This window comes from Pseudophryne corroboree, chromosome 1 (genome assembly GCF_028390025.1).
Source record: "Pseudophryne corroboree isolate aPseCor3 chromosome 1, aPseCor3.hap2, whole genome shotgun sequence".
Lineage (NCBI taxonomy): Eukaryota > Metazoa > Chordata > Amphibia > Anura > Myobatrachidae > Pseudophryne > Pseudophryne corroboree.
This window is the reverse complement of record NC_086444.1, coordinates 918987669-919006564: the sequence shown is the minus strand read 5'-3', so window position 1 is coordinate 919006564 and position 18896 is coordinate 918987669. Positions and strand designations below refer to the sequence as shown.

Genomic DNA, 18896 nt, shown 5'->3' with positions numbered 1-18896 from the left:
AGCCGTCCTGGAAATATAAATTTTTAGGGCCCTGACTACGTCCAGCAACTTGGAATCCTCCAAGTCCCTAGTAGCCGCAGGCACCACAATAGGTTGGTTCAAGTGAAAAGCCGAGACCACCTTTGGGAGAAACTGAGGCCGAGTCCTCAATTCTGCCCTATCCATATGGAAAATCAGATAAGGGCTTTTACAAGACAAAGCCCCCAATTCTGAAACCCGCCTGGCCGACGCCAAGGCCAACAGCATGACCACTTTCCACGGGAGATATTTTAAATCCACAGTCTTAAGTGGTTCGAACCAATGTGATTTCAGGAATGCCAAAACCACATTGAGATCCCAAGGTGCCACTGGGGGCACAAAAGGAGGCTGAATATGCAGTACTCCTTTGACAAAAGTCTGAACTTCGGGCAGTGAAGCCAGTTCTTTTTGGAAGAAAATCGACAGAGCCGAAATCTGGACCTTTATGGACCCCAATTTGAGGCCCAACGTCACCCCTGCTTGCAGGAAGTGCAGGAATCGACCCAGTTGAAATTCCTCCGTCGGGGCCTTCATGGCCTCACACCAAGCAACATATTTTCGCCAAATGCGGTGATAATGTCTTGCGGTGACATCCTTCCTGGCTTTGATCAGGGTAGGGATGACTTCCTCCGGAATACCCTTTTCCTTCAGGATCCGGTGTTCAACCGCCATGCCGTCAAACGCAGCCGCAGTAAGTCTTGGAACAGACAGGGTCCCTGCTGCAGCAGGTCTTGTCTGAGCGGCAGAGGCCAAGGGTCCTCTGTAAGCATCTCTTGAAGTTCCGGGTACCAAGCTCTTCTTGGCCAATCCGGAACCACGAGTATGGTTTTCACTCCTCGCCTTCTTATTATTCTCAGTACCTTGGGTATGAGAGGTAGAGGAGGAAACACGTAAACCGACTGGTACACCCATGGTGTCACTAGAGCGTCCACCGCTATCGCCTGAGGGTCTCTTGACCGGGCGCAATATCTTTTCAACTTCTTGTTGAGGAGGGACGCCATCATGTCTACCTGTGGTTTTTCCCACCGGTTGACCAGCATTTGGAAGACTTCTGGATGAAGTCCCCATTCTCCCGGGTGGAGGTCGTGCCTGCTGAGGAAGTCTGCTTCCCAGTTGTCCACTCCCGGAATGAACACTGCCGTCAGTGCTAACACATGATTCTCTGCCCATCTGAGAATCCTTGTGGCTTCTGCCATCGCCATCCTGCTTCTCGTGCCGCCCTGTCTGTTTACATGGGCGACCGCCGTGATGTTGTCTGACTGGATCAGTACCGGCTGGTTTTGAAGCAGGGGTCTTGCCTGGCTTAGGGCATTGTAAATGGCCCTTAGCTCCAGGATATTTATGTGAAGAGAAATCTCCTGATTTGACCACAGTCCTTGGAAATTTCTTCCCTTTGTGACTGCCCCCCAGCCCCGAAGGCTGGCATCCGTGGTCACCAGGACCCAGTCCTGTATTCCGAATCTGCGGCCCTCTAGTAGATGAGCCCTCTGCAGCCACCACAGCAGCGACACCCTGGTTCTGGCCGATACGGTTATCCGCTGTTGCATCTGGAGATGGGACCCGGACCATTTGTCCAACAGGTCCCACTGGAACGTCCTTGCGTGGAACCTTCCGAATGGAATTGCTTCGTACGAAGCTACCATTTTTCCCAGGACTCGTGTGCATTGATGTACCGACACTTTTCCTGGTTTTAGGATGTCTCTGACCAGAGATGACAATTCCTCGGCTTTTTCCAGTGGAAGAAACACTCTTTTCTGGTCTGTGTCCAGAATCATTCCCAGGAACAGAAGACGTGTCGTCGGGACCAGCTGTGACTTTGGAATGTTTAGAATCCAGCCGTGCTGTTGTAGCACTTCCTGAGAAAGTGCCACCCCCACTATCAACTGTTCTTTGGACCTCGCCTTTATCAGGAGATCGTCCAAGTACGGGATAATTAAAACTCCCTTCTTGCGAAGGAGTATCATCATTTCGGCCATTACCTTGGTAAAGACCCTCGGTGCAGTGGATAACCCGAACGGCAGCGTCTGGAACTGATAGTGACAGTCCTGTACCACAAATCTGAGGTACTCCTGGTGCGGAGGGTAAATGGGGACATGCAGGTACGCATCCTTAATGTCCAGGGATACCATGTAATCCCCCTCCTCCAGGCTCGCAATAACCGCCCTGAGCGATTCCATCTTGAACCTTTTGATATGTGTTCAAGGTTTTTAAATTTAAGATGGGTCTCACCGAACCGTCCGGTTTCGGTACCACAAACATTGTGGAGTAGTATGCCCTTTCCTTGCTGAAGGAGGGGTACCTTGACGATCACTTTCTGTGAATACAGTTTTTGAATAGCCACCAACACTGCCTCCCTGGCAGAGGGAGTTGCCGGCAAGGCAGATTTTAGGAAACGGCGGGGGGGAGACGTCTCGAATTCCAGCCTGTACCCCTGAGATACTACTTGAAGGACCCAGGGATCCACTTGTGAGAGCCCACTGTGTGCTGAAAAACCTGAGACGTGCCCCCACCGTTCCCGATTCCGCCTGAGCAGCCCCAGCGTCATGCTGTGGACTTACCGGACGCAGGGGAGAACTTCTGCTCCTGGGAACTAGCTGTGTGCTGCAGCTTTTTCCCCCTTCCTCTGCCCCTCGGCAGAAAGGATGAGCCTCCAGCCCGCTTATTTTTCTGGGGCCGAAAGGACTGTACCTGATAATACGGTGCTTTCTTTTGCTGTGGGGTAGCCTGTGGCAAAAAAGTCGATTTCCCAGCAGTAGCTGTGGAAACGAGGTCTGAAAGACCTTCCCCAAAAAGTTCCACCCCTTTATAGGGTAAAACTTCCATGTGCCGCTTGGAGTCGGCATCACCTGACCATTGCCTAGTCCATAACCCCCGTCTGGCGGCAATGGACATAGCGCTTATTTTTTATGCCAGCCGGCAAATATCCCTCTGTGCATCACGCATGTATAAGACCGCGTCTTTTATATGGTCAATCGTTAGCAAAATATTGTCCCTATCCATGGTATCAATGTTTTCCGACAGGGAGTCTGACCACGCAGCAGCAGCACTGCACATCCAAGCTGATGCAATAGCGGGTCTCAATATAATGCCAGTGTGTGTGTATATAGCTTTTAGGGTACTTTCCAGCTTTCTATCAGCAAGTTCTTTTAGGGCGGCCGTATCCGGAGACGGTAGTGCCACCTTCTTTGATAAGCGTGTCAATGCTTTATCTACCCTAGGGGGTGTTTCCCAGCGTGACCTATCCTCTGGCGGGAAAGGGTACGCAGCCATTAACCGTTTAGAAATGATCAATTTCTTATCTGGGGAAGTCCACGCTTCCTCACACACCTCATTTAATTCGTCAGATGCAGGAAAAACTACTGGTAGTTTTTTCTCACCAAACATAATACCCTTTTTTTGTGGTACCTGGGGTATCATCAGAAATGTGTAAAACATTTTTCATAGCCTCAATCATATAACGGGTGGATCTATTGGAGGGTACACTCGTCTCATCATCGTCGACACTGGAGTCGGTATACGTGTCGACATCTGTATCTGTCATCTGAGGTAGCGGGCGTTTTATAGCCCCTGATGACATTTGAGACGCTTGGACAGGCACAAGCTGAGTAGCCGGCTGTCCTATGTCGTCAAACCTTTTATGTAAGGAGCTGACACGGTCACGTAATTCCTTCCATAAGTCCATCCACACTGGTGTCGACCCCGCAGGGGGTGACATCACATTCACAGGCATTTGCTCCGCCTCCACATCATTATCCTCATCATACATGTCGACACAGCAGTACCGACACACAGCAGACACACAGGGAATGCTCTTACAGAGGACAGGACCCCACAAAGCCCTTTAGGGAGACAGAGGGAGAGTATGCCAGCACACACCAGGGCGCTATATAACACAGGGATATCACTATACAGAGTGTTTTCCCCTATAGCTGCCTATAATATATATATACTGCGCCTAAATTGTGCCCCCCCTCTCTTTTTTACCCTTTCTGTAGTGCAGGACTGCAGGGGAGAGCCAGGGAGCTTCCTTCCAGCGAAGCTGTGAGGGAATAATGGCGCCAGTGTGCTGAGGGAGTTGGCTCCGCCCCTTTTTCAGCGGGCTTTCTCCCGCTATTTTATCGTTTCTGGCAGGGGTTAATATACACCTATATAGCCTCTGGGGCTATATATGGTGTTAGTTTTGCCAGCCAAGGTGTTCTTATTGCTGCTCAGGGCGCCCCCCCCCCCCCCAGCGCCCTGCACCCATCAGTGATTGCAGTGTGTGGTGTGCATGAGGAGCAATGGCGCACAGCTGCAGTGCTGTGCGCTACCTTGGAGAAGACAGAAGTCTTCAGCCGCCGATTTTCCGGACCACCTTCTTGTTTCTGGCTCTGTAAGGGGGACGGCGGCGCGGCTCCGGGAACGGACGACGAGGTCGGGTCCTGTGTTCGATCCCTCTGGAGCTAATGGTGTCCAGTAGCCTAAGAAGCCCAAGCTAACACCACTTAGGTAGGTTCGCTTCTTCTCCCCTTAGTCCCTCGTTGCAGTGAGCCTGTTGCCAGCAGGTCTCACTGAAAATAAAAAACCTAAACTATACTTTCTTCTAGGAGCTCAGGAGAACCCCTAGTGTGCATCCAGCTCAGCCGGGCACAGAAATCTAACTGAGGCTTGGAGGAGGGTCATAGGGGGAGGAGCCAGTGCACACCAGATAGTCCTAAATCTTTCTTTAGATGTGCCCAGTCTCCTGCGGAGCCGTCTATTCTCCATGGTCCTTACGGAGTCCCCAGCATCCACTAGGACGTCAGAGAAATGGTATTTACAGACATGATTCACTAACCCAGACAACAGTGAAGTTAATTAACTATCAGATGCCGCCTCTTGTTAGATTAATTCCCATTTCACACGCCCACTTCAATTTTAATGTGAAAGGGGTATTGCATGGAAGCTTACAAAAGTGGAGGATCGGAAAAAAAATATATACAAGGATAAAATAATTAAACATTATGGCGCACAATATTTATAAGGCAAAGTGCATAAAAATAACATAGAAACATAACAAGACGGCAGATAAGAACCACTTGGCCCATCTAGTCTGCCCCTTTTTTTTTTATCCTTTAGGTAATCTCAACCCTTTTTGAACCTTAATTCTTTGTAAGGATATTCATATGCCTATCCCAAGCATGTTTAAATTGCTCTACAGTCTTAGCCTCTACCGCCTCTGATGGGAGGCTATTCCACTTATCCACTACCCTTTCTGTGAAGTAATTTTTCCTTAAATTTCCCTTGAACCTGCCTCCGTTCAGTTTCAGTGTATGTCCTCGAGTTCTAATACTTTTGTATCATGTCCCCCCTTCTCTCCTCCAAACTATACATGTTAAGATCTTTTAGCCTTTCCGGGTACGTTTTGTGATGTAGGCCATGCACCATTTTAGTTGCCCTTCTTTGTACACTCTCTAATGTATTTTCTCTAACGTCCTAGTGGATGCTGGGGACTCCGTAAGGACCACGCGGAGCCCGTCTATTCCCCATGGTCCTTACGGAGTGCCCAGCATCCACTACGGACTACGAGAAATAGATTTACCGGTGAGTAAAATCTTATTTTCTCTAACGTCCTAGTGGATGCTGGGCACTCCGTAAGGACCATGGGGAATAGACGGGCTCCGCATGGTCCTTACGGAGTCCCCAGCATCCACTACGGACTACGAGAAATAGATTTACCGGTGAGTAAAATCTTATTTATATCCTTCTGGAGATAGGGTCTCCAGAACTGGACACAGTATTCCAGATGGTGCCGCACCAATGACCTATACAGTGGCATTATTACATCATTTTTCCTGCTACTGATTCCTCTCCCTATACAACCAAGCATCTGACTTGCCTTTCTCATTTCTTTGTTGCATTGCTTTCCTGCCTTTAAGTCACTTGAAATATTGACTCCTAAATACCTTCCCTCCTCAGTAGTTTTCCGTTATAGTACCCTCGATAAAATACTTATCCAAAAGCAAGAGAGACCTGAAGAAAAATAGCAGGCTGCTAATCACAGCAAAATAGGCAGTGAACTAATAAACATCAAATGAATGCGATGTGGTTTAGCTCAGGGAATGAGTGACTGGAGCTATTCAATTATCTGTATCGCGCCCGGCACTTAAATCAGGAGATGCTGTTTACTGCGGCAAATGCCTGGGGCTTAGCTAGTAAACTGCATTTTTTGACACAAGTGCCAGACGTGATGCTGCTAGCACACATTGTAAGCACTCAACTGAGGAGGGTACAAGCAAAAACCCTGTAGGGGATCAGTACAAATTTCCGGCGGTCGGAATACCGGCACAATCCCGTCAGGGGGACGAGTGCAACGCAGCCCCTTGCGGGCTCACTGCACTCGCTACGCTCAGCACACTAATTTATTCTCCCTCTATGGGTGTCATGGACACCCACAGAGGGAGAATATGATGGGATTGTGCCGGTTGGGATCCCGGTGTCGATATTCCGACCGCCGGGATGCCGTCCGGCGGGATCTTGACCGCATACCCCCTGTAGTTGTAGTTTTACAGTACAGCCAATATAAAAGCTCTGGGTACTCATTCCCATAGCTAAACAACATTGCATTCAATTGAATTCCCACCTATGGCTGTATAGAACCATCACAAGGAGATTAGAAGTACTATAATTCAATTTTGCTATTTAATTTAAAACAAGATATATTCAGCGTAGGATGTTCCTCAGTGTTAGCAACCTGCTGTTGATTTATATCTTAGTCACCAATGCTAGATCCTCTGAAACATTTAAGAAAGTATATGAACATTACAATATAGCCTCATCAATCCTGTGTCTCATCAGATGCATCCCTCAGTGCTCTCTCCGTTCTACTGAGTCTGTGCTAAACAGACAAAAAGCAATATATTTTGATATGAGAACATGATAAAATTGCTTTTCTTTTAGTAGTTTTTCTTTTTTGCAACCTAAAAACTATTGCTTTAAAATATAAGTGTCTGAATAAAGCAATACAAATCATAGGAGACACACCGTCATCATTACCACTTCCATGAACCTCTTCTGAACTTCTCATTTCATTTACAACATGTAATTAGAGAGTTCCCCTTATGCAAAGATGGTATCCACAGCCATGAATGTAGCTGCTAAGTATGAGGCTAGCTGGCTGAGATTAGATACGATCAGGAAACTAAAAGACAGCTCATCCCAAAGGATTGACGCGCGCTTTGCAGGGGAAAAAAATTATCTTAAAAGGGTCACATGATATAAACACACATGCTACAATATATATTTATAAATATAGATATACAGCAAACAAAACAAAAAAAAATACAGTTGCATATACATGTTTGGACACAGCTGCTGAAACCGCATGTTTCACTATGGGGGGGTATCAAAATACCTGCGGTCATCATCATAATTGTATCACTGGGGGCTATCCTATTAGCCCTAATGCAGCAAACTCCTCCCCCCCCCTCCCCCCGATGCCGGCATTTATCGCGGATTATGTTTCAGGTGCCTCAGCGCCGAAGCATAATCCGCGATAACCCATGGGATCCGGCACTTATCCCCTATTACGTGTTTTCGTGCAATTGCAGGTCCGTTTTCAGCTAGATGAAAAGGCCTTTAATAGGATACCATGATAATGACCATCAGTCATTAACCGCGATATCTGCCTGTTTTCACCTGCCGAAAACGGATCAGGGATAATTGGATACCTTCCTTAATGTTTTAAGTGAAAAGTAAATGACTCAATCACTGCAGGATACAAATGTAAAAAATAATATTTCTGAACAATTAAATTCATATTAATTTCAAGAATGTAACAGATTGGGGGGAGCGCGGCAAAAATACAATTTATACAGTATGTGCAAAGGTTTGTGCATCCTATAAACCAGTAATTAACTAATTTGGCAGAATTCACTGCTAGAAGTTTCTTACGGCCAACCTAGAGTTTCTGTCCCTCTCCTCCTAGCAGTACTCTACAAATATGGACTTCTTGCATGAACCGCCTCTACAGATATTCACTGGTGACTAAAGGCCATGCCAAAACCTTTTCTTCTCCTTCCTGTAAGTGTACTACATGGCTAATTTGGAGGTGTGTTTTAGATCACGATCTTGCTGAAATGTACAACTTTTCAGCTTCAATTATTTCACTAACTCCGGGACATTAACTTCTAGGTTTGTTAATAATTAGTTGAACCGAATGTTCTTTCCAATCCGGCAATAATTACTGTTCACTGACAGCACATAATCTGAAATCCTAATAGATCTACCTACATACCTAATAGCTCGCACAGTTTTGTTTCATCAGTCCAAAGCCACTAAAACGTTTCAGACTTAAGTATGGTTTTTCATATTTCAGGGGTCGGCTTTTCTGAAGAGTTCATAGGATAAGTTTCCTTTTAAAGCTGGTTGCACACCTATACCATCGCCGCCCCCTTCTCCAGATACTGGGTGAACAGACAACAATTGTACGATAGGGAGGTCACATCTTAGGTGCTGCACAACCGACCGCCTGAACCCCACAGAGGAGCCACTTAACTCACTGTTGCTGCCGCCACACGGGGTCAAAGGTGTCCCGCTAGATACATACTTTAGCTGATCGGGAGCGTTAACCCGATCATGTGTGTACCCAGATTAACTCTTCCCTGCAGAATTTTTTTGTGTAACCAATATATCAGAATGGACTTCTTACTATGTTCAGTAAGATCTTTATGACTATTTGGTTACATGTATACGGTCAGGTTAAATGCAGTAAGATTTTTCCAGGCCTTCCATATCTTCTTTTGACTACAATAAAGGGCCATACCGACGGTGAGATTTCCCCAGAGATGTGTGGTGAGCGAGGTGGGATGCCGGGGGAAATGAGCGACCTGCACCTGCCAGGCCAACCTAGCACCGGCGATAGCGGCACGAGGGACCGCGCATCTCTGTCGCCGGCACCCCTTCACACGGAGCGATGTGTTCTTAATTTCTAAGCAATCTAGTCAGATTGCTTAGAAATTAAGTGACCATCGCTCCGTGTGTACCGCCCTTAAGTTTCCCTTACAGATGTTTTGGACAGTGAATGTTCCAAGCTGGAAACATTTTGGGGAAATTAAATTGTTTTTCACCAACAGGTACCACTATATAGCGGCTGACTGAGCAATTCAGTTGTTGCTCCAGAGATGGCGAGCTGAAATGCCAGCTATTTGGGTTCTCAAACAGCACTTTTTGCATCATATCCATTACTTTAGATGTGTTTAGCTGCTTTACATGGCTTAAGCCAGTCTGCTTGGGCATGACATGCGCAATAAAATTAATATATATATATTTTTTTAAATTGAGTAGTGTTCCCCGATCTCTCGTCACTTTAGATGGGAGATCAGGCACGCATAAACAATTGAAATGCCTCATTGGAGATCTTACTATAATGTTCCCTGCGCATCTGAGGTTTCAAGTTTTCAATCGACTGCTTAGATGAGACCATAACTGTGGAGAATATGAACAGCATCCAGAAAGGTAAGGGTTAGAGCATTTATTCAACTCAAAGGGCGGAATTCAATTGTTCACCCTGGAGGTGGCGAGCTGAAATGTGCATAGAGTGACCAAATGGCACTTTTCGCATCATGCCCAGAACTTTGGTTGGATTTAGCCGTTTTACTCCGCTAAACCTTGGCTGTTTGGGCGCAATCAAGTCGATAAAAAACCCAACTGAATAGCGCCCAGCGATCTCCAATCATTTTAGATGGGAGATCAGAAGTGAAAAGGTACGTAAAAATAATTGAATTCCCTGCTAAGAATGGTCTTAATCTGGTTTCATTTAAGGCCTAACGAGTCAAACAAGCCTTAGGGCCTTTTTAACAAAACAAAAAAGTATTAATGAATAGACTGGAAGGGCACTCAAACATCGACACATTTGTTAATAAAAAATGTTCAATGCAGCAAACATTTAATGGAGGCAATTCAATTGTTTATCGCGCCCGATCTCACGCCTAAAGTGACGGGGGCGGAGGGATATTCAATTGTTTTCTCACACACACAGGCCATGTTTAGCAGCGCAAAGCGGCTAAACCCGACCAAAGCGCTGGGCGCGATGCAGAAAAGTGCCATTTGGGCGCCGAAACAGATCAATTTTCAGCTCGCCAGCACGGGGTGCTGTGAGCTGAAGTGTGTCTCCACATGCCAGAATAGAGCAACAATTGGACTGTTCTATTAGGAGCCATCTAGTGGAGGTCGTGGGGAGAAACAACTGAATTCCCCCCTATGTATCAGTGAGTACCTACAGATGTCATGTCAATCAAATCAGCACATTAAATGTGTCTATATAAATTCAACTGCAACAGAGGGACCCATTTATCAACAATTAATAAAACTCGCTGTGTATGACAAATGGTGCTCCAACCAATCAGCTCTCAACTGTCAGTTTTCAAACACAGGACAGTTTAGGAGCTGATTGGCTGGAGAACCATTTATCATACACAAGTTTTATCATACACATCGAGTTTTAATACTCGTTGATAAATGAGCCCCAGTTTGAAAAAAAATAATAATAATACACAACAACAAGCTCATAGGCACAATGTTCCAGCTGGCATTTAATAACACTTAGGCCCAAATCCATACAGCTGCCTCAGTAACGCAGGTGAAAACTTGCGCGCACATTTTTTTTACTCAATTAGAAATCCCCATTACGTAAACGCAGGACTCTAACATGGCCCTTAACATGAATTTTAGTTTGCTACTCCTGCGTAGGTGCAAAGTAAGAAAAAAAAATCCCTGTTTTAAGATAAAATTTCAGGACCTGGTTCAAAACCACTAAACCCCGGCTCCTACCGACTTATAAGGCACTTAAGCTTCTTAAATGGTCAGATCTGGCCAATAAACACATTTCATGTTTGTGGTGTTCCCAAAATAGCTGAATAGTGGGTTAAATGACGTGGGAAAGGTATGTGGGGCTGTTATAGATGAGACACAAAATTTTGAAGTTGCTGCTGGGAGTTATAGGTTTTTTTTTTAAAGATTTGTTCAAAGCGGCTTTTAACCACAGATGTGTCCTCACTTACTGGGTGTCCACAAGCCATTCAGCATGACTACAGGCGCTAAAAGAGGAGTAACATACCAAATAATTCTTTAAATATTGTATCTTACTCACACTGCAAATGCAGAATACGCCGCTCACAGAGTACCAGCAGCACGAAGCTGCGACTTTAACTGCAAGAAATTGGATTTACACATGTACAAACTTGCAGATGAAGCATAAAACGGGACTCGGTGTGAGGAAAAGCTGCGGCTGCTCATTTACAAAGTTTCCGATGTACACATAGGGCTCGATTCAATTCTGCGTGGATTGAATAGCGTCGGGCAAGCCGGTTCTTGTGGGCTAAACAGGGTATTTTGTCGCGAGAAACGGCATTCTCCATCTTAAGTGCCTGGCGCAATGCTACTTCTGCAGCGCTAGGGGCAGAAATCCGCATGGCACCAGCACTTGTCGGATTTCTACTCACACCCCCCTGAGGGCTGCAAGAAATATCCTCTAGTTGGGTGTCACAGCCCGTTGAATTGAATCGAGCCCAGTGATGTACAATGTTGCACTCCCTAGTGATCAATGCATGATAGTAAGGTCATTTTATTGCTTTTATGCATTGAATAAGACACACATTTTGAGGGGGGGAATTGACATAGGGTCGCACAGGGGCTATTTTACAAGTAGCCAAAAGTCATCTAGAAGCCTTAATTGGCTGAAAAATCCTGGCTGGCAATAATTTTCCTTGTTAATAAAAATTGCATGATCACTCCGCCAACCCCACCCACACAGTCCAACCCTGACCGCCTGTGCTCTGCAATGAGCATTTTCTAATTAAACAATGCAGGTTGCAGGAGCGCACATGCTAAAAATACTGTGTGGTAAGGTAACCCATTGTACAGTAAATGTCTACATTCAGCAGCGAAATTCAGTTTGATGCTCCATAAACAAGAAGGCTGAAAAGTCAAAGCAGTACAATACCATGTTACCAACCTACTCTTCAAAATATACCAGAAGGGAAAAAAAGGCACAATCGGTGGCAAACCCCATTTATGCCGCACAGTACTTAGCCAACAACTATCTGCAGGGTTTATTTGAATATGCCTGTATATCTCCAGCAGTTCTTTACATTCTGTATCGCCGGTTACAGCATTGATACATTCTGTATATTGTGCCACAATTTTTTAAAGGCATACCATCATTGTGATGGTCTACGGAAAGTGGCATAGCATACACCAGCAGCGTAACGCGATCTGGTAAACGGCTGTACTGTATTCAGAAGTTAGAACACAATAGTGCACGTGCGCTGTCCACAGAGACAGTCACACATGTCCAGTAAGTTTTGAAACTTATTCCATACTGCGAAAACACATTTAAAAAAAAAAAAAAAGGGATGTAAAAAAATCTCCTGAACTTTTGAATAGTAAGTGTCCCATGTGTATCGCTGCTGCATCTTTGGACGCAGCATTGATGTCAGAATATGCTAATGCAGCAGGTGGTGCCTGAGGGCAAAAAAATGCTTTCTGCCGGCATTGCAGATCAGAGTGCTGCATTAGTTACAATGGTCGCAATCATCGCCCATCTACAGGGCCCTACATATTCAGCGATCTGTCGCCGAGCTGCCCGACGGCGGATACAGCCGACCCGGCGGCGGGGGGGAGATGACAGGGGGAGTGTAGTTTCTTCACCCCCCCACCTGGCTCCATAGCAGTGCATGCTAATATGGACGAGATTGTCCATATTGGCCTGCATGCATAAGCGACGGGGCATCAACGATTAACGAGCGCAGGGCCGCGCATGGTTAATCGTTGGTGCCTACACAATGCACGATATGGACGAGTTCTCGTTCATATCGTGCAGTGAGATCTGCCAGTGTGTACGGCCCTTAAGTCTAGCCTCACTCAGTATGAGCAAAGGAACTCCTCTGCTGGGGACAGGACATCTGATTGGAAGACCCTGCTTCTTCACACCTACAAAATATGGTGACACGACCCTGATCACGGCTCCCTCTCTACCCCCCCAAACAGCACGTGCACCATACAGATCCTACGCATGCACCGATCTGTAAACATCAAAGTTGTGTGTAAACCACCAGCTTTCCATAGAACTCTGCATCAGGCCTTGCGCTGGGATCAGTACTAAATGCCGCTGGTCGGAATCCCGGCGGTCGAAATACCGACGCCGGAATCCCGACCACACAATGCCGACAGGGGTGGCGAGCGGAACGCAGCCCCTTGCGGGCTCGCTTCGCTCGCCACGCTGCGGGCACGGTGCCTCGCCACGCTCGGCACACTATTATATTCTCCCTCTATGGGTGTCGTGGACACCCACGGAGGGAGAATATGTCGGGATTGTGGCGGTCGGGATTCCGGCGTCGGTATTTCGACCGCCGGGATTCCGTCCGGCGGCATCTTGACCGGATCCCCTTGCGCTACAATGCAAAATTATAGGGACCACTCATTTCTCTACAGCAGGGACATTCAACATGGGACCTTCCAGCTGCTGAGGAACTAGACACCATACAGAACAACTGATCCTCTCTCTTTCTTCTGTCAGTTACCTTATTGTCAGTGACAGTTCCCCCTGCTGATTCCTTCAACTTTTCAAACATAGGACTAGTGCAGAGGATTTGTGCTGTTTATTATTATCCTTTTTATATATATGGCGCCACAAGGGTTCCGCAGCGCCCAATTACAGAGTACATATGCACATAAAACAGGAAAACAGTGACTTACAGTCGAAGACAATATAGGACAAGTACAGGGTAACTAAACACCAGTAAACGACAGAGATAAGTTCCATGGTGGCCAAAAAAACTGAGGGATTTCAGCAGTTGAAGATTATTAAAGTAAGAAAAGGATAAGCACATGAAGGAAGAGGGCCCTACTCGTGAGAGCTTACATTCTAAGGGGAGGGGTGGACAGACAGGGGTGACACAGACGAGGTTTATAAACAAGACATCCCTGCATGTCCTGCCAGTTTTGCTATTAGGGCATGCTGAAACTGTGGCAGTGCATGCTGAGATGTGTGGTTCCACAGTAGTTGGAGGGCCGCATGTTGAATAATCCTGCTGTACAGTGTGCCTCTTGTTATACAGGTAGAAGCAATGAAAACAGAGACATAGGGGAATTGAATTGCTGGTGATGATCTTGCATGGTCGAAACCACACGACACCCGCTGCACTTTACAGCGGCAGGACCTCACTCAAAAGTGTCCGCTACCCTATGGGGTGGCAAGCACTTTCGAGTGAATGGAGTCCTAATCTGCCAGGCAAAGGGTGCGAGTTGAGACGGCGTTTAAATGCCGCAGCAACAGAACCTCGCAACCTTCACCCACTAATTAATTCCCCCGATAAACCACTTACATACATTTTTGGATACTGTATGTAATGTAAAATCAGTTTGAATTTGGGACCTTAAACTAGACGAGGCTGTGCAGGAAATGACATGGGATAAATAACAAGCAAACACGTAAGACTTTATCTGCATGCCTATCAGTTACATCTTGTACAAGTATAACAAGATCATGTACCGGCAGTGTTGTCCTTGCAGAACGGTTACTATGTTTACATGGAATCAGCTGAGAGATCCCTCCTCTAAAGCAAAAATCAATGGGAGGGTTCTCCACAGCTGATCACACCAGGTGCATCCTCCTTATGGATGCAGGCAGAGGGAGCACTGAGCAGTTGTTCCTGACATCTCACAAGTGTGCTGCTGCTGCAGGGAATGGCTGAGCATGGAAGTTTTCTTTCCCACCCACTTATGTAGACAGTTCTGGAAAGCACACATCCCCTGACTCTGCACAATGCTGTCAGACACGGTGGTCCAAGGCTAGTCGTCTGAGTTACATACCCCGTGGGCTGTAGTAATTACTGCAAGAGGAAGACCTAAATGACGTCTCGCTGTACATCAGCCAGTACTATGTAACCACTGCACACTACAGATAGTCTCAGGTCCCACGGTAAAACATATTACATATCTCTATAAAAATTACCAGACATACATTGAGCAATCCTCATATCTAGGCCACAGCTGGGAGAAATCGGTGCCATTACCAACACATCTCACCTCTCTGGAGCTCTCCATAATAAAGACCCGTTATAGTGGCCACAACCCACGAATCTCCTTGCAAGTACACGCGTGTAAACTTTCACAGTAGCCACGTGTTCCATTAACACTTGTCCCCAGCCCCCATCGCAGACGCGGCGACAGCTAAATAAACAACTGGGAGTGAGGATTTCCCAATGACCGTGCCCCACGCAATTCAAATCTGCGAGAGGAGGCGAGCCGCTGATTGGTGGGCGGTGTGAGTGCCGTTACCACCTCGCCATCTGCAGGAGGCGGCGGCGCTGCCCGGGCACCAGCAGCAGTGCACCTGCCCGGCCACGCCCCTCCCTGTCTCCTCCTCATGTACCGGTAGCAGCAGCCGCCGCCGAGCGTTCCATCCCCGCCCAGGGTAACGTTCTACAGGAGAACCGCAGCGTTCCCCTCGCCGCAGCACGTGTACCCGCACTCCCACACACGGCGTCACTCCGCGTTCCGGGGGACCGCCCTTCTCTGAGGAAAGGCAGGGACAAACAACAGAAAAAAGTGGGATCCGTGCCAAGCCCCAGCGATCACTCCGTACCCTCCCTCCGGCTGCTGTTACCCCGGCTGTAGTCACTTTCCCTGCAACAGGCCCCGGGGTCAGCGCCACAGCAGTACATGTGTAACTCAGCAGCACCCCTCCCAGACCCGGGAGATGCCCCCAGTCCAGGGCACCGCCACCCTCCTCCTCACCGCTAGTCCCCCGCACTCACTGACGGGACAGCGCGGAAGCCGAGAGTCTGTTGCACGATCAAGAACCAAATCTTTTGGCGCCATATTAATGACGTACTAGCTTATTCTCCCACTAGGCAGCGGCGACCTTGGCAGCGCTCAGCTCACCCGGGCTCCCCCCCCCCCCAACTCCCGCTCCTCCAGCAGCAGCAGGAAGCCAGGCATGCCACACGCGCCTGCTGCCACCATGGGAACCCCCCCTCCCCCTATACACACACAGCCAGCAGCAGAAACATGGGTGACTGTACCTGCAGCCCGGGGAATCCTGGCCACCTTCCCTGCACCGCTGCTCCGGGTACCCCCACACTCTGAGATGGCTGATCCACTCACACGTTCCGGCCAACGGCGGCTGCCTGTGCTGGGGGGCGGGGGGCAGGCTGGGTCTCCGCTCTCACACACACATGCACTCTGTGACTGACGTTATTTACTTGTTATGGAGGAAGGACTCAGGGAATCAAACTCATTTCTGGGTCACTGCTGCCACAGGGGGGAGCACTCTGATCTCCTGCCAGCACACAGCACAGGAGGGAGGGGAGAGGAGGGGAACACCGTCTAGCTAGGAGCACACGCACTACAGTCCAACCTGCAGCTGCATGATCCGGGATACTCCTACAGGTCACATAGTGCCTGCTGCTGGGACTCTGCATACTGTGTGCCAGCTTCCTTCTCATCCCCAGACATTCTACCCATTCATAACGTTTGTGCTGCACACACTTACTGTGTATGGAAAGTAATAAAGAAATATGATCTGTTTTCCTGGGTGAGTGGGTAAACATTAATTAAACCCTAGGGCGTCTTTGTAAAAATGAAAAAATAAAATAAACACCTACTGTATTTAGTCAGTATTACAGGTGGCCAATCGGTGATCCTGTATCAGTATTTTGCATCAATACAAGATCACCGTTTCAATATTATTTTTTTGCATGCGCAATTCACACATGCGCTGTTAAAATAAAAAAATGCAATGGTCTTTGCAGTGTAGTGGTTCCAGGGCTGGTTCTACACCTTGTGGCGCCCAGTGCAAAAGTTTCCACTGGCGCGCCCCCCCCCTCACCCTGTGGCAAAACATGCGCGCCGGAGGCGTGTGTCAAAAATAGGGGCGTGGCCACAGTTATGCCCCCAGATTTGCCCCAAGTAGTTGTGCCCCGCAGTTGATTTGCCCCCTGTTGCTGTGCCCCCAGTAGTTGTGCCCCCTGTTGCTTTGTACCCAGTAGTTGCCCTCTGTTGCTTTGCCCCCAGTAGTTGTGCCCCCTGTTGCTTTGGCCCCAGTAGTTGTGCCCTCTGTTGCTGTCCCCCCAGTTGCTTTGCCCCCAGTAGTTGTGCCCCAGTAGTGGTGCCCCGTCGCTGTGCCCTCAGTAGTTGTGCCCTCTGCTGCTGTGCCCCCAGTAGTTGTGCCCCCTCTCGCTGTCAAACACACACAAACAAAAAAAAACAATGCTTACCACTGCCCCGCTCCTGCTTCCCGACCGCTGCTGCTCCGTCTGGCCGCCGCAGCTCCTCTGTTCTCTGTATGGGAGAGACGTCATGACGTCTCTCCCATAGCAGCGCCGCACAGACACTAGAGGTCAATAATGACCTCTAGTGTCTGTCACTGGAGCCGGCTGCAGCGGACGCCCACACAGCCCACGGCGTCTGCTGCAGCCAGGGAGCGGGGTGTGGGTAGGCGGCGGTGCCTGCGGGGTGACTGCGGCCGCACCCCCAGGCCGCAACGCCCCGGGCGCAGACACTGCTTGCCCGCACCAAGAACCGCTCCTGAGTGGTTTGTGCACTATAATGGTCACTACAAGGCCAGCAATGGGGACTTCTACAAAACAGGACCCCATTTTATAGACATGCCTTGCCAGGGGTCGCCATCCTCTGACGCAGACTTCTTTGCCCCGGCAGAGTGAAGACACCAACCATCCTGCTTAACTTGGGCGTTACTCAGAAGGCCAATGTTTTGATGCTGAGTCTGCAGCAGCGGCTCACAGAAGTTCACTAGAGGTGTCTATTAACACAAGAAGCCTCCTGCTGCATTAACATTTCTCTATCGTCCTAAGTGGATGCTGGGGTTCCTGAAAGGACCATGGGGAATAGCGGCTCCGCAGGAGACAGGGCACAAAAAAGTAAAGCTTTACTAGGTCAGGTGGTGTGCACTGGCTCCTCCCCCTATGACCCTCCTCCAGACTCCAGTTAGATTTTGTGCCCGAACGAGAAGGGTGCAATCTAGGTGGCTCTCCTAAAGAGCTGCTTAGAGAAAGTTTAGTTTAGGTTTTTTTTCTTTACAGTGAGTCCTGCTGGCAACAGGATCACTGCAACGTGGGACTTAGGGGGAAAGTAGTAAACTCACCTGCATGCAGAGTGGATTTGCTGCTTGGCTACTGGACACCATTAGCTCCAGAGGGATCGAACACAGGCCCAGCCGTGGAGTCCGGTCCCGGAGCCGCGCCGCCGACCCCCTTGCAGATGCTGAAGCGTGAAGAGGTCCGGAAACCGGCGGCTGAAGACTCCTCAGTCTTCATAAGGTAGCGCACAGCACTGCAGCTGTGCGCCATTTTCCTCTCAGCACACTTCACTGGGCAGTCACTGAGGGTGCAGAGCGCTGGGGGGGGGCGCTCTGAGAGGCAAATATAAACCTTATACAAGGCTAAAAATACCTCACATATAGCCCATAGGGGCTATATGGAGATATTTAACCCCTGCCTGACTGGAAAAATAGCGGGAGAAGAACCCGCCGAAAAAGGGGCGGGGCCTATCTCCTCAGCACACGGCGCCATTTTCTGTCACAGCTCCGCTGGTCAGAACGGCTCCCAGGTCTCTCCCCTGCACTGCACTACAGAAACAGGGTAAAACAGAGAGGGGGGGCACATTAATGGCTATATATATATATATTAAAGCAGCTATAAGGGAGCACTTAATATAAGGATATCCCTTGTATATATAGCGCTTTGTGGTGTGTGCTGGCAGACTCTCCCTCTGTCTCCCCAAAAGGGCTAGTGGGTCCTGTCTTCATTAGAGCATTCCCTGTGAGTTTGCGGTGTGTGTCGGTACGTGGTGTCGACATGTATGAGGACGATATTGGTGTGGAGGCGGAGCAATTGCCA

At 48.3% G+C, this 18896-nt stretch overlaps 1 protein-coding gene across 8 annotated transcripts in view; it reads right to left on the bottom strand.

Moving 5' to 3' along the window:
• Nucleotides 1-16370, bottom strand: part of JADE1 (jade family PHD finger 1) — a 212423-nt gene extending 196053 nt beyond the window's left edge. Inside the window, exon 1 of one of the 8 annotated variants that reach the window (XM_063920341.1) lies at nt 16242-16370. Coding sequence is in view for 2 of the 8 variants with exons in the window: in XM_063920337.1 (XP_063776407.1) it covers nt 15775-15858 (84 nt within the window). In the remaining 6 variants the exon portion in view is untranslated. The other 7 variants (XM_063920339.1, XM_063920337.1, XM_063920340.1 and 4 more) reach the window with 7 other exon arrangements.
• Nucleotides 16371-18896: the final 2526 nt, after the last annotated feature.